This window comes from Cherax quadricarinatus, chromosome 26 (assembly GCF_038502225.1).
Source record: "Cherax quadricarinatus isolate ZL_2023a chromosome 26, ASM3850222v1, whole genome shotgun sequence".
In the NCBI taxonomy this organism is placed as follows: Eukaryota; Metazoa; Arthropoda; class Malacostraca; order Decapoda; family Parastacidae; genus Cherax; species Cherax quadricarinatus.
The window spans coordinates 36,920,098-36,932,222 of NC_091317.1; the positions used below are offsets into that span (position 1 = coordinate 36,920,098).

Here is a 12,125-nt window from a genome sequence, read left to right on the forward strand (position 1 = left end):
TAATATATGTAGGAATGATGTTGCTAACGGCCTTTTGCGTTCCAGCTACAGCGCTTTTTCAGGAGAACTGCAATAACAAGAGAGCAATTGGGATAGCCCACGGAGGTGTGTCCATGTACATAGTTCATCCAGGGACACTTGCTTGGGTATTCTGCATTCCATTCTTCTTACTGGTCCTGAGAAAGGATTGCAGTGGTTGTTGTGCATTACTGATCGGTCGTTTGCGATTTATGTATATTAAGAGCAAACAAACGATTATTAATAATTAATATTAATTAACTGAGGCTTTCAGTCAGCCAAGTCTGGTGTGTACCGGGAGATAGCCGACGCAGAGAAGACTGGTCGTCTCATATACCGATCACATCGACAGTTCCCAGAAGTTATAGACACATTGGTGCGACGGGGCGACCACATCATTACTGGTGACCATAGCGGTTTCAAGTCTCTTATTGCTCAAGACTTCACGAAAACAGGTTATTTTAAACGAATGTGTCACAAATTTGTTTAATACATTTATTTTAAATAATATGACAAATCTCACGTATTAGGAATATATATATATATATATATATATATATATATATATATATATATATATATATATATATATATATATATATATATATATATATATATATATATGTATATGTATATATATATATATATATATATATATATATATATATATATATATATATATATATATATATATATATATATATATATATATATATATATATATATATATGTCGTGCCGAATATGTAAAACTGGTCAATTAGCAAGAACTCATTTAAAATTAAGTCCTTTCTGAAATTTTCTCTTATACGTTTTAAGATATATTTTTTTCATTATTGTTGATGTAAAAATTTATAATTTTGCACCAAAAGGAACTTAGAAAACTTACCTAACCTTATTATAACAAGGAAAATTTATTTTAGCCTAACCCAACTAAATATATTTTAGATTTGTTTACAATAATTTAATACTAAACAAACACAGTGAAATATATTTTTTTCGTTAGCATCAGAATGATTTTGGCGAAATTATTGCATACACAAATTTTCACTTGTCCTATATGGCAAGATGAGCGTTGCTATTTAAGCCAAGATTTCAAGTTCTGCCTATTCGGCATTACACACACACACACACACACACACACACATATATATATATATATATATATATATATATATATATATATATATATATATATATATATATATATATATATATATATATATATATATATATATATATACTTCCCTATATTTATATATGTACTTCCCTATATTTATTTAATATTTATAAAAAAAAACTTCCCTATATACATATATATATTTATATATGTACATATATATATATATATATATATATATATATATATATATATATATATATATATATATATATATATATATATATATATACGTCGTGCCGGATAGGCTCAACTTGCGATCTTGGCTTCAATAGCAACGCTCATCTTGCTATATAGGACAAGTGAAAATTTGTGTATGCAATAATTTCGCCAAAATCATTCTGAACCTAACGAAAAAAATATATTTCACTGTGTTTGTTTAGTATTAAATTACTGTAAACAAATCTAAAATATATTTACTTGGGTTAGGCTAAAATAAATTGCGCTTGTCATAATTAGGTTAGGTAAGTTTTCTAAGTTCCTTTTGGTGCAAATTATAAATTTTTACATCAACATTAATGAAAAAAAAATATCTTTAAATGTATAAGAGAAATTTTTAGAAAGGACTTAATTTTAAATGAGTTCATGCCAATTGACCAGTTTTATATATTCGGCACATATTCTAGTTAGCTGTTACATTGTCTTACCTTCTTGTTGTATTATGTGCTGGATCACCTGTAACATTTTCACCAAGTTTAAAGCTCGATTTCTTAAGTCCTCAATTTAAATTACTCATTCATACTAAATTTCATTTTTAAGAAAAATAATTGTTCTCGGGGAGACTCATTTATTTAGAGAAAAATTTACCCACAAGCTTACAGTAAAATATCAGCAGGTGTTCCCTTAAGATTGATCTGCTATGTACACTCTATATTACACTTTTGAAGATTTTCGTTGTACTTTTCAGTTTATTCATATGTCAGCCATGAAAACATTTAATACATATATTTGTTGTGTCATTTTTTTTATAGATGAGCAGCACCCGGACATTTATTATGGAATTTTTTCTCTCATTGGGAGTTTTATTAATCGCTTCACTGTTTCTCTCACTGTAAGCTTTTTTAATCCAATGTATCGCTTACTGGAAGCTTTATGAATAAAAGCTTTATTTTCATCTTCTTTAATCCAATAAATTTACACTTTAAGTGAGAGAAACGTTTGCATAATAAATATTCCTGTTTTCTTACAAAAACATCCTATTTGATAACATTATGGCTGTTAGATAATAGTTACATATGTGGGTTTGAAGCTTTCAGAAAATATTCGCAGTCATTTACGGCAATAATCGGTCATAGGTTCATAAACAAAGATCACTGTAATCCGTAGACGAGAGGGTTGCCCAAGTAATGAAGCACATAGACTGGCTCACTTCCTGTAGATGAATTGAAGTCTCTAGATCAGCAGCAAGTTTCTCATAAGCGGTAGATACCTTTAAGTAGTTGCATAAATTTAACTTTTTCCTCTTTCTTTTCACCAAACCCTAGTTTATATTTCGTTATCACCTCAACATGCTGACATAGATTTCAACTCTGGTTTACTGTAATAGAGGGACGGTTCTTCGCAACTGCTGGCAAGTACAAGTGGCCTCTGGCCAGTGTTTAGTAGACTATACCAAAACTATTGGACTCCCTCTGATAATTTTTTAGAACCTTCACTGTGTGCATTCAGTAATATGGTCAAAACAGTTTTTTCCCACTTAAATCACATTATTTGAATATATTTCTTTTCAACGACTTCAGCCTTTACTGGCTGATACATCCACGGATATACAACAGTACACAGTAAGTATAGCTGCGTAGAAGCAATTTTGAGATTTTGTTAATATAGTTAAAATAACTTGGAATCGTTGGATTTTCCAAAAGTTACTGGATAATGCAGTTTTTATGAAATGTTTAAAACATTCAGATATTTTGAGTTTTATTAAACGAAAGTCTGGCCTTCTCAGTGAGCTGTGTAAATATTAATCAATTATTAAGTAAATTTGTAATAACTAAAAAATACATATCCTCATAGGTTTTAAACCCTATACGCTAGTGAATTATTTTGATTTTAGGTTCTTAGTTCCAATTTGCCAATTTTGACAGCGAAATTGTAACATTTTTTAAATATTGATTTATCAAGTGATAAATTGTGAATGCTTCATTAGATCGACATTAAACCTTCATTACTCACCTTTTTTTTTATTATGGATCCACCAGTGCCAAAAGTATTATTTCACCTCTTTGCTGTTCTTGTCTCGTAACTTATATCAACATAGCAAATTAAAAATTTTTTTAAAAAAAAAAAACAAGGTCAAATAATTTTATTAATCATTGAACACAAAAGTGAACACAAAAATATCTCAGTCAACTAGATATTATTTCAGTGTATTTTCGGATGCGTCCATTGATAATTTTGGGCTGACTAATGGAATACTGCGATGTCTTTCTCGTATATCATAGCCACCGAAATACATCTAGTTGGTTTCCTTGCAATAACTTGATAATGACTCATTTGAATGGCTTCAAACTTTCTGTCCAGGTGTATCTTTGGAAAATGTTGGGATCGTTTTTAGGCGGTGTTGGTGCAAATTGGTCGATTTTACTTGAAAAATTGTCTTAAAAGAAAAAAAAAATATTAGAACATGTCTTTTAAACAGATTAAAATTTATTTCGTTGGTGTACTTAACTCCAAGAAAAATTGTATTTGGGCTTAATAGTTACAATTCTACAAATTTTGTTGAAAAAAATTGCTTTGGTTTCCGTGCGATAAACAGAGAATGATTTTTTTCTTCATCTCCAAGCTTTAATCGTTGGTGTATCCTACACAGGGAAAGTTTTGGTTTGATTTTGGACTGTGGATAATAAAGCACCAGTTTTATTGAACTGGGATAATGGTTTTCGACGGTTGGGATTAGGTGATACCTGGGATACCTCTCACGGATCGCTGTGAGGAGGAAATAAACGATGGCCTTAAAATATTCATGTCTTCAATATATTGCAGGTAAATGTTCGTTTTACGAGTCCAGAGAAGAATTTCTGATGGCTATATATCCAATGATTAGTCAAAAGGACAGCCCACTTGTGCCAGCTTTAAATAAGAGGTAAAAAAAAAATATCTTTCACGTGTTACCTCTGTGTAGAATTTTGTAAACAAATCTGTTGTATGACTCAGAAATAAATGTCTTATTGAAATAAGGTATACAGACCAAAATATTCTTTTTTTTCTGTCTGCAGACACTTGCTATTACTATTTACACATAATATTCACGACACATACAGCAGTGTGTGTATCTGCATATATAATACATTCTGCTCTGAGTTTCCTTCCTTCTCTCGTAATAGTTCTTGTCATTGTAGTGTTTATTTTCGGTTCCATAAGTGTGAGAGAATCTTTATTCATTAGCCATGCGCGTAGTATGAGGCGAGCAATGCCTCCTGCATAAATTTATATATAATGTTTCGCCCAGGCAGAAGGTGAAGAGAGGATGATCCTTTGTATAGGGAGCGTAAATTACTGGTTCATAGAACTGACAGGCTGATGAATTAGATACTCGTGGAATACTTTGGTATCTATAGTGTGGAAACGTTTCCACAATAAACACACCTAAGTGTTGCCCAAGTGTCTAAGTCATCATAAAGGGCGTAGTGACGGCAAAAGTCAGATATAATATGTTGAAGCTATTACCTTGAGTAGACTTTAAACAGCTTAGACAAATATATGGTTGAGAGAAGCTGGATTTATGACTGCCTAGCATGGGCCAGTAGGCATGTGGCAGTGTTCTTCCATACTATGATCGATTGCTATACGGTATGATTGAAAGTACTGGATACGCTGATGAGTGATGATTCTAAGATTCTGCCTCTGGGTTTCATTTGAATCGTGAGTTCTTGTAATTAAGTGCTTGCTGGAGTTTTGATAAATCTATAGGTGTTCTTCAAGTCGTCCATTCAGCCGGCATAATGGTGCTCAAAAATAAGTGTATGGAAATCTTTGGTTGTTTCGCCCAAGTATATTTCGTCAAAGTTGCTACAAGGGATTGTGTATACCCCTGAAGGGGATTAAACCTATTTGTGGTGACACTTACTGATGTCCTTGTTTGGAGGCAGTTTTGAGTACTTGGAATTCAGCGTTGGGAAAATGCAGGAGACGTGTTTGACAGTGGATCTGTTAGAGAGGACTACAATATGTATCTTTCGGTGATGTCTCGTCTAGGTGAGTTGAAGCCGTTATGTGCACAATTTGGATCTCTGATGAAATGATGAGGAAAGTGAAGCTTAGAAAATACTTGCTCCAAAAATGAGCATTCTTCCTGTTTTCAGTCTTCCTTAAAATTTGCTCCTCGCCTTTCTACGCTCCACGTATATAGACTCATCCTCTTTCTCCAGAACTATTGGTGATTTGATAAAGCTCACTGTGTGGGCGAAACGTTGTTAATAAAGGATCACATATACTGTATTTTATACTATTTACCTTCCTTTCAGGTTGATGTCGATGACGGAAGCTGGGTTGTTCTTCCAGTGGTTGATAGCTGAAGAACCCAACTCCACTGTGTGTGATCATGTTCCCACCAAGATCACTGTCAACGAAGCACTCGCTTTCAGCAACCTTTGGGTATCAATATTTTTTTCAATTCAGTTGAAAATAAGAAACTCTTTGGACTGAAAAAAAAATAGAAAAAAATCCACCTAAATATTTTGACTCGTGGAAAGAAATGCTCAAGTGGTTCTCAGTTTCTTATTGAAACTGTTTGGAAATGTTTAATGTGATTGAGAATATAATATAAATCAGATAATATATGTTTATATATACTCTCCTATAATATAATTGCTTTACTAATGTTTACATTTAAATCATAGATGTAAAAGATTTCCTTATTTCAGGGAATGTTTGTTATCTTCCTGGTGGGTCATCTTGCCAGTCTGTCTGTACTCTGCCTCGAGCTTCTCATTCGTTTCATTCAACAAATTTAGATGCTTATTACTTATGTGACATATATTAGTGTGGTCATTATGTTCCCTGACACTTCTACTTCCCCCGTCACCTGCTGACATATTCCTGACAAATCTTATCTTTATAATTATCGTATATTAGTGTTCAGTAATATTATAACTAATGCAAGGACTAATGATTAATTTTTAGTATATTTAATTGGAAATAAAATTGTACTTTCTAGCGCTGATATTTTCACTTTTCAAAAATTATTGTATCTGCTTCTATGTATATTAACATAGATTGTATATATGTTGGTAGAATTACCGACAATATGTAAAGTAAAAGGACACAAGTGGAACTAATGTGACATTTTATTGTGGCAACTTTTCGCTCTCCAGGAGCTTTGTCAAGCCGTTACAAACAATATATGGACACAGAGGGTATATACAGGCTCAGAGTGAGGTGCAATACTAGTAGTAGTAGTAGTAGTAGTAGTAGTGATATAAGTTGTAGTGGTAGTAGTAATACAATATGGTAGAACAATTAACTTGCACATGAGTAAAAGGATATAAAAGCTGTTACTATTGGAGGCCGGATTAGAGAAGGCCTGTTTCAATGTTTATCATCAGTAATGTGCTTGTGTAGTATTTGCAGGAGAGACTATGTGATGGCAGGGTTTACTGTTTTCAGGAGGATTCTTGCTAAGACTTCAGAGATGGTGAAGCTGCCTTTGTTTTGATTAATTGTATTAGAAACAGCGATTAGTGCTGATTCAAGGCACTTAAGTCTGCGGAAATTAGTTTCTTTGATCACTAATTGGGCGTCCCTGAATTTCGTGAGATGATTGGTGGAATTTCGGTGTTGTATGCAGGCGTTGTTCAAGTTATCGTTCCTACATGCATAAATGTGTCCATTGAGGCGGGTGTCGAGGTTTCTTGCTGTTTCACTTACATAAATCTTGTCGCAACCTCCACAGGGTATAGTGTAAACCCCTACGTTGACTGGGTCGTGGTGCTTGGATTTTGTTCTGGTTAGATCCTTTATTGAAGTGCTGGAAGCGATGGCGACTCTGGTGTTAGCTTGTGAAAATACTTTAGAAACGTTCAGTGCAACCTGGCTGTTGAGAAGAATTATAACTTTGTTGGTGCGTGGAGAATTAATGATCTGAAGAGCTCTTTTCTTGCAGTCTTTGATGAAAAAGGAAGGAAAATGTAAATCAGTGAATGTTTGGTGAATGTATGTACATTCCTCGTCAAGAAACTCAGGACTACAAATTCGGTATGCTCTTAGGAAAAACCCGATGATGATGCCTCTTTTGGTCTTGGTATCTTGACTGGAATAGAAGTGTGTGCGATCATTTTTATTGGTAGGTTTCCGATTAACTTGAAATCTTAGGTTATCTACTTTGTGAATAAGGATGTCTAGGAAAGGTAGCTTGTCATTGGACTCTTCTAGTATAAACTGGATCGCCGGTTCAACTGCGTTGAGCCTTGCCTGAAGATTCCGAACATCAAAACGTTTGGGAGTTATTACGAGGACGTCGTCCACGTAACGTAACTAAGTGACGCTTGAAGGGATGATGTTGGCTAAGTGTTCGGACTCTAGGTATTCCATGTATAAGTTGCCGTCTTAGCCAACTTAAGTCCTTTCTTAACAAAATTTCCTATACCTTTAAAGATGTATTTTTTCATTTATGTTAATGAAAAATTAATACTCTTGTACCAAAAGAACCTTAGAAAACTTACCTAACCTTATTACAACAAGCGCAATTTAATTTAGCCTAGTTCAACTAAATATATTTTAAATAAGTTTACAATAATTTAATAATAAAGTAACAGAATAAAATATATTTTTTTCTTTAGGTTCAAAATGATTATTGCAAAATTATTGCATACACAAATTCTCGCTTGCCTTATTCGGCAAGAAGAGCGTTGCTAATTATGCTAAATCGCCATGCGCTGGCATGACAAGACGTGTGGCGGGCTAGCTGCGGGATTTTCAATTATAACTCCGGATCAACGAGGCTGACCAGGTTAAGACTCAACAGGACTTATTGTGAATACTCTGGGAAGATTCCAGTGAAGCGAGAAGACATTTCAGTGCACCGTTTCAAGGTAAATTGTGGAAGTGTTGTGCAGTTTGTGAATGTTGGTGAGTGGTGGTAGTGAGGAAGACGGCCAGTGGAGGGGTGGGGGAGTATAAGGCTTACACTGTGTATGAGTACCGGCCAAGATTATCGTACATACAAACCTCGAAAAGCTCTTATAAAAACATCTATATCCAGCACCATGCACCATGCTTCCAGTTAACTTGGAAATGATTGTGTCGATGCATGGACTATTTAGAGGCATATGTTATGGAAAAACAATGTGAAATTAATGTTAACGAATGAGTGACCAGTCAGTGCATCCACCCGCACGTCACGGGGGTGGGTGGAAGAGGTGGGATGTGTAACTAGATGGTGAGTGAACACATTGGTTCAGCAGTGCCCATACCTACATTGTTCATAGTGTACATGGGAAACAAAGTTATGTGTATTGTAAGACAGTGTGAACAATATATAGTGTGCAAGTCTATGTGTACTGTACTCCCCGGGATAACCCCACTCAACAACCTGCGCCTCACCCACCTAATTCCCAGGGGAAGTTTTCCCCTTCCCCTCCAGGCCCTTCAAACTCCACCAGGCCACCACGGTCAAGTTCACTACCTTCCACGCACCATACCCACCCAGCATGTCATATTCCACTCCTATTGTCTAGTCTAGCAGATGGATGCCAACCAGGAGGAAGCAAGCAGCCAGGGAAATGGCACGGCTGGCAATACTAGGAGAGGCAAGTGTCGGTCATGCTTACAGCTTCGTTGTCTCAACTCTAATGGTTTCCTCCGCAAACACGGTAGTTGCCCTGGTTCAGGATGTCCTCTTGTGAAAAGTGATGATCCAGAGCCACCTCAGGCACCTGAACCCACTCCAACAGATTTCATCTCATCAGACAATCTCTTGGAAGCAATTAAAGCAACAGGTACGATGACACACACATATTCCCAAAGCAGCCCGTCCACACGCAGCTGGGAAACTTACAGACCTCCTGAAAAAAGTAAACGATGGTTCCACTATCTTAAATGCTCCACCAACCATCAAGGCATGGCACAACTTGCTACTTTTTGGCAATGTCTGCTTAGCTGTGCCGGAAAGAAGGAGAAAGAGGCTAGCCTCAATGATAATTAAATCCTTAAGAGATTTTTCTAGAGTTGATAACCTCATTCGCCTTCCCCGTCAACACAAAAAAGGGAGAGGCAGAACCCCCACTCTACTGACAGTGAAAAAGTCAGAGCCCAGGTGAGCAAGAAAACTGAAGAGGGCAACACAGTGGGAGCAATCAGAATTATTACCAGTGAAAATACAGTTGCTCCCAGGGATGCTGACACGGCTGAAGCACTTAGAGGAAAGCACCCTGCCAGGGAAACCAGTGGCACCAACAATTCCAACACCTCTGTCCCCACTATGGAACCATTAATGTCGTTCCCATCTGGCTCTGCTGGGGGTTACACTGGAATAAGGCCACAGCATTTAAAGGAAATGGTTAATCCAATTATTGGGAAAATTGCAGAGATACTGCTTTCAGAGATCACAAGGTTCGTCATCAATTCCTTGGCTGGTCTGATTCCTGATGAAATTAGACCTTTCTTTTTTGGTGCAACACTTTGTGCACTTAAAAAGAAGGATGGAGGAATTCGGCCAATTGCAGTAGGCAACACGTTCTGCCGCCTCGTATCCAAAGCTACTGTCCGAAGTATTCGTGCACAGGCAGCCATGATGCTTCAACCAAACCAGCTTGGCTTTGGGGTCTCTCAAGGAAGTGAAGCAGCGGTTCATGCAAAAAGGGCGTATATCAACAACCTACATGAGGACAATGCAGTGGTAAAATTAGATTTCATGAATGCGTTCAATCTCCTGAAAAGAGACGTGGTATTAGCAGCAGTACAAGAACATTTCCCTGGTCTCTTCCCTTTTGTTTCAGCTGGGTATGGCAAGGAATCAATGCTTCTCTTTGGAGAGCATGAAATAACATCATCGGAGGGTGTCCAACAAGGAGATCCTCTTGCACCATTTCTCTTCTGTATAGCAGTTAGGGAAATCACAGTCAGACTGACCAGCGAGCTAAACATCTGGTTCCTAGATGATGGCACACTAGCAGGTACAAAGGAACAGGTAATGGCACGGGGACAGGAAATGGGTCTCATCCTGAATCCATCCAAATGTGAAATCATCTCAGTCAACAAGTGATAAATGCAGTGAGATCAAAACTACCAGGAGCAGCAGTCATTGCCCCCACAAATAGTGTCTTGCTAGGAGCACCTCTGGGAAGCAATGCCATTGACACAATTCTCAGGAAGAAATTGGAAGAGTTAAGGAGAATGGAACAACGAATAAGCAATCTGGACACCCACGATGCCTTGTACCTTCTCACAAAGTGCTTGAGTCTGACCAGATTGACATATTTCCTAAGATGTGTACCTTCATATGATAACCTTATACTGCACGAATATGACAGTATTCTGAGGCAGATTTTTACGAAAGTACTTAACCTTACTCTAGAAGACGGGCAGTGGAACCAACCTACACTTCCAGTCAGGCTAGCAGGCATTGGTGTCCGCAAGTCATCACAGATTGCGTTACCTGCTTTTCTGTCCTCGTGTATTGCATCCAGAGAGCTTGTAGCAGCGATTCTCCCTGAACATCTTAGGGACAAGATTGGAGTTCAGGACCAAAAATCCATTGACGGAGCAATGATCTGGGATAATCTGCTCCCCCCAACAACTACAAACAATCGCACTGGGATGGTCCAATAGTGGAAAATATAGCCTCAACAATGCTTCAGAGTGTGTCAGGGAAGGATAGAGCCCGCCTCCTGGCAGTGAGAGCCCCTCATGCTGGGGACTTTCTGTTGGCTGTTCCCAACTCCAGCCTTGGCACACGCTTCGACCCACAGACCATCCGCATCGGTGTTGCCCATCGACTTGCCGCCCCTATTCTCGCCAAACACAGGTGTATTTGTGGCAATGAAGCAGCAGACCGATTCGGGTACCATGGTCTTGTGTGCCGTAAATCCGAGGGAAAGATTGCAAGACATGAGTAGGTTAATAACATTATCAAGAGGAGACTCACAACAGCTGGATGCCCAGCAGTAAGGGAGCCACCCCAACTATGCAGATATGATGGCAGCCAGAAGCGTCCAGATGGTATCAGCCTTCAAGCCTGGACAGATGGGAAGCAGGTGGTGTGGGACTAAACATTTGCATCTACCTTGGCTGATACCTATCTCCATTACACCAGGGAGAAAGGAGGGGCAGCTGCCAGCTTCAGGGAGTCCCAAAAGTCTATAAAATATGGAGAACTTGCCCATCATTATATGTTTGTTCCCATAGGCTCAGAGACCCTTGGCTCATGGGAAAAGAGTGCGTCTAAATTCCTTAAGGAGCTGGGAAAAAGACTCATCAGGGTAACTAGGGATCCCAGGGCAGCTAGTTTTCTGTTCCAGCGGCTTAGTGCGGCTGTTCAAAGGGGTAATGCCTGCTTTATTTTGGGCACACGCCCCAGCTCTGAGGAGCTGGATGAGATTTTCGCCTTATAATCGGTGATACACACGTAACATGTGCCTTATATGCCACCTTTATATCAACAATGTATCTCTTAAATCTTCTGTACCATATTATGTAATAAAATATTTGTATTGGTAAAAAAAATATATATTAAAAGATGGGGTGGTAGGGGAAGTGAAATATTCAAACGGATTCAGGATGAAATCCAAATATTCTTCCTTGAAGCCTTTTTATCCACTTCTCCGAGGCTATGGGTCCCACAATTTACACCAAAGGTGGACCCCATTATATATATATATATATATATATATATATATATATATATATATATATATATATATATATATATATATATATATATATATATATATATATATATATGTATATATATATATATATATATATATATATATA

The 12,125-nt window shown here is 37.1% G+C and overlaps 1 protein-coding gene across 1 annotated transcript in view; it reads left to right on the top strand.

The window, feature by feature from the left end:
* LOC128691594 (glutamate receptor-like) overlaps window positions 1–6,148 on the top strand; it is a 39,772-nt gene extending 33,624 nt beyond the window's left edge. Inside the window, exons 11-14 of the mRNA XM_070088963.1 lie at window positions 293–473; window positions 4,179–4,278; window positions 5,660–5,789; window positions 6,059–6,148. Coding sequence (XP_069945064.1) covers window positions 293–473; window positions 4,179–4,278; window positions 5,660–5,789; window positions 6,059–6,148 — 501 coding nt within the window. The remainder of the gene's footprint in view (window positions 1–292; window positions 474–4,178; window positions 4,279–5,659; window positions 5,790–6,058) is intronic.
* Window positions 6,149–12,125: the final 5,977 nt, after the last annotated feature.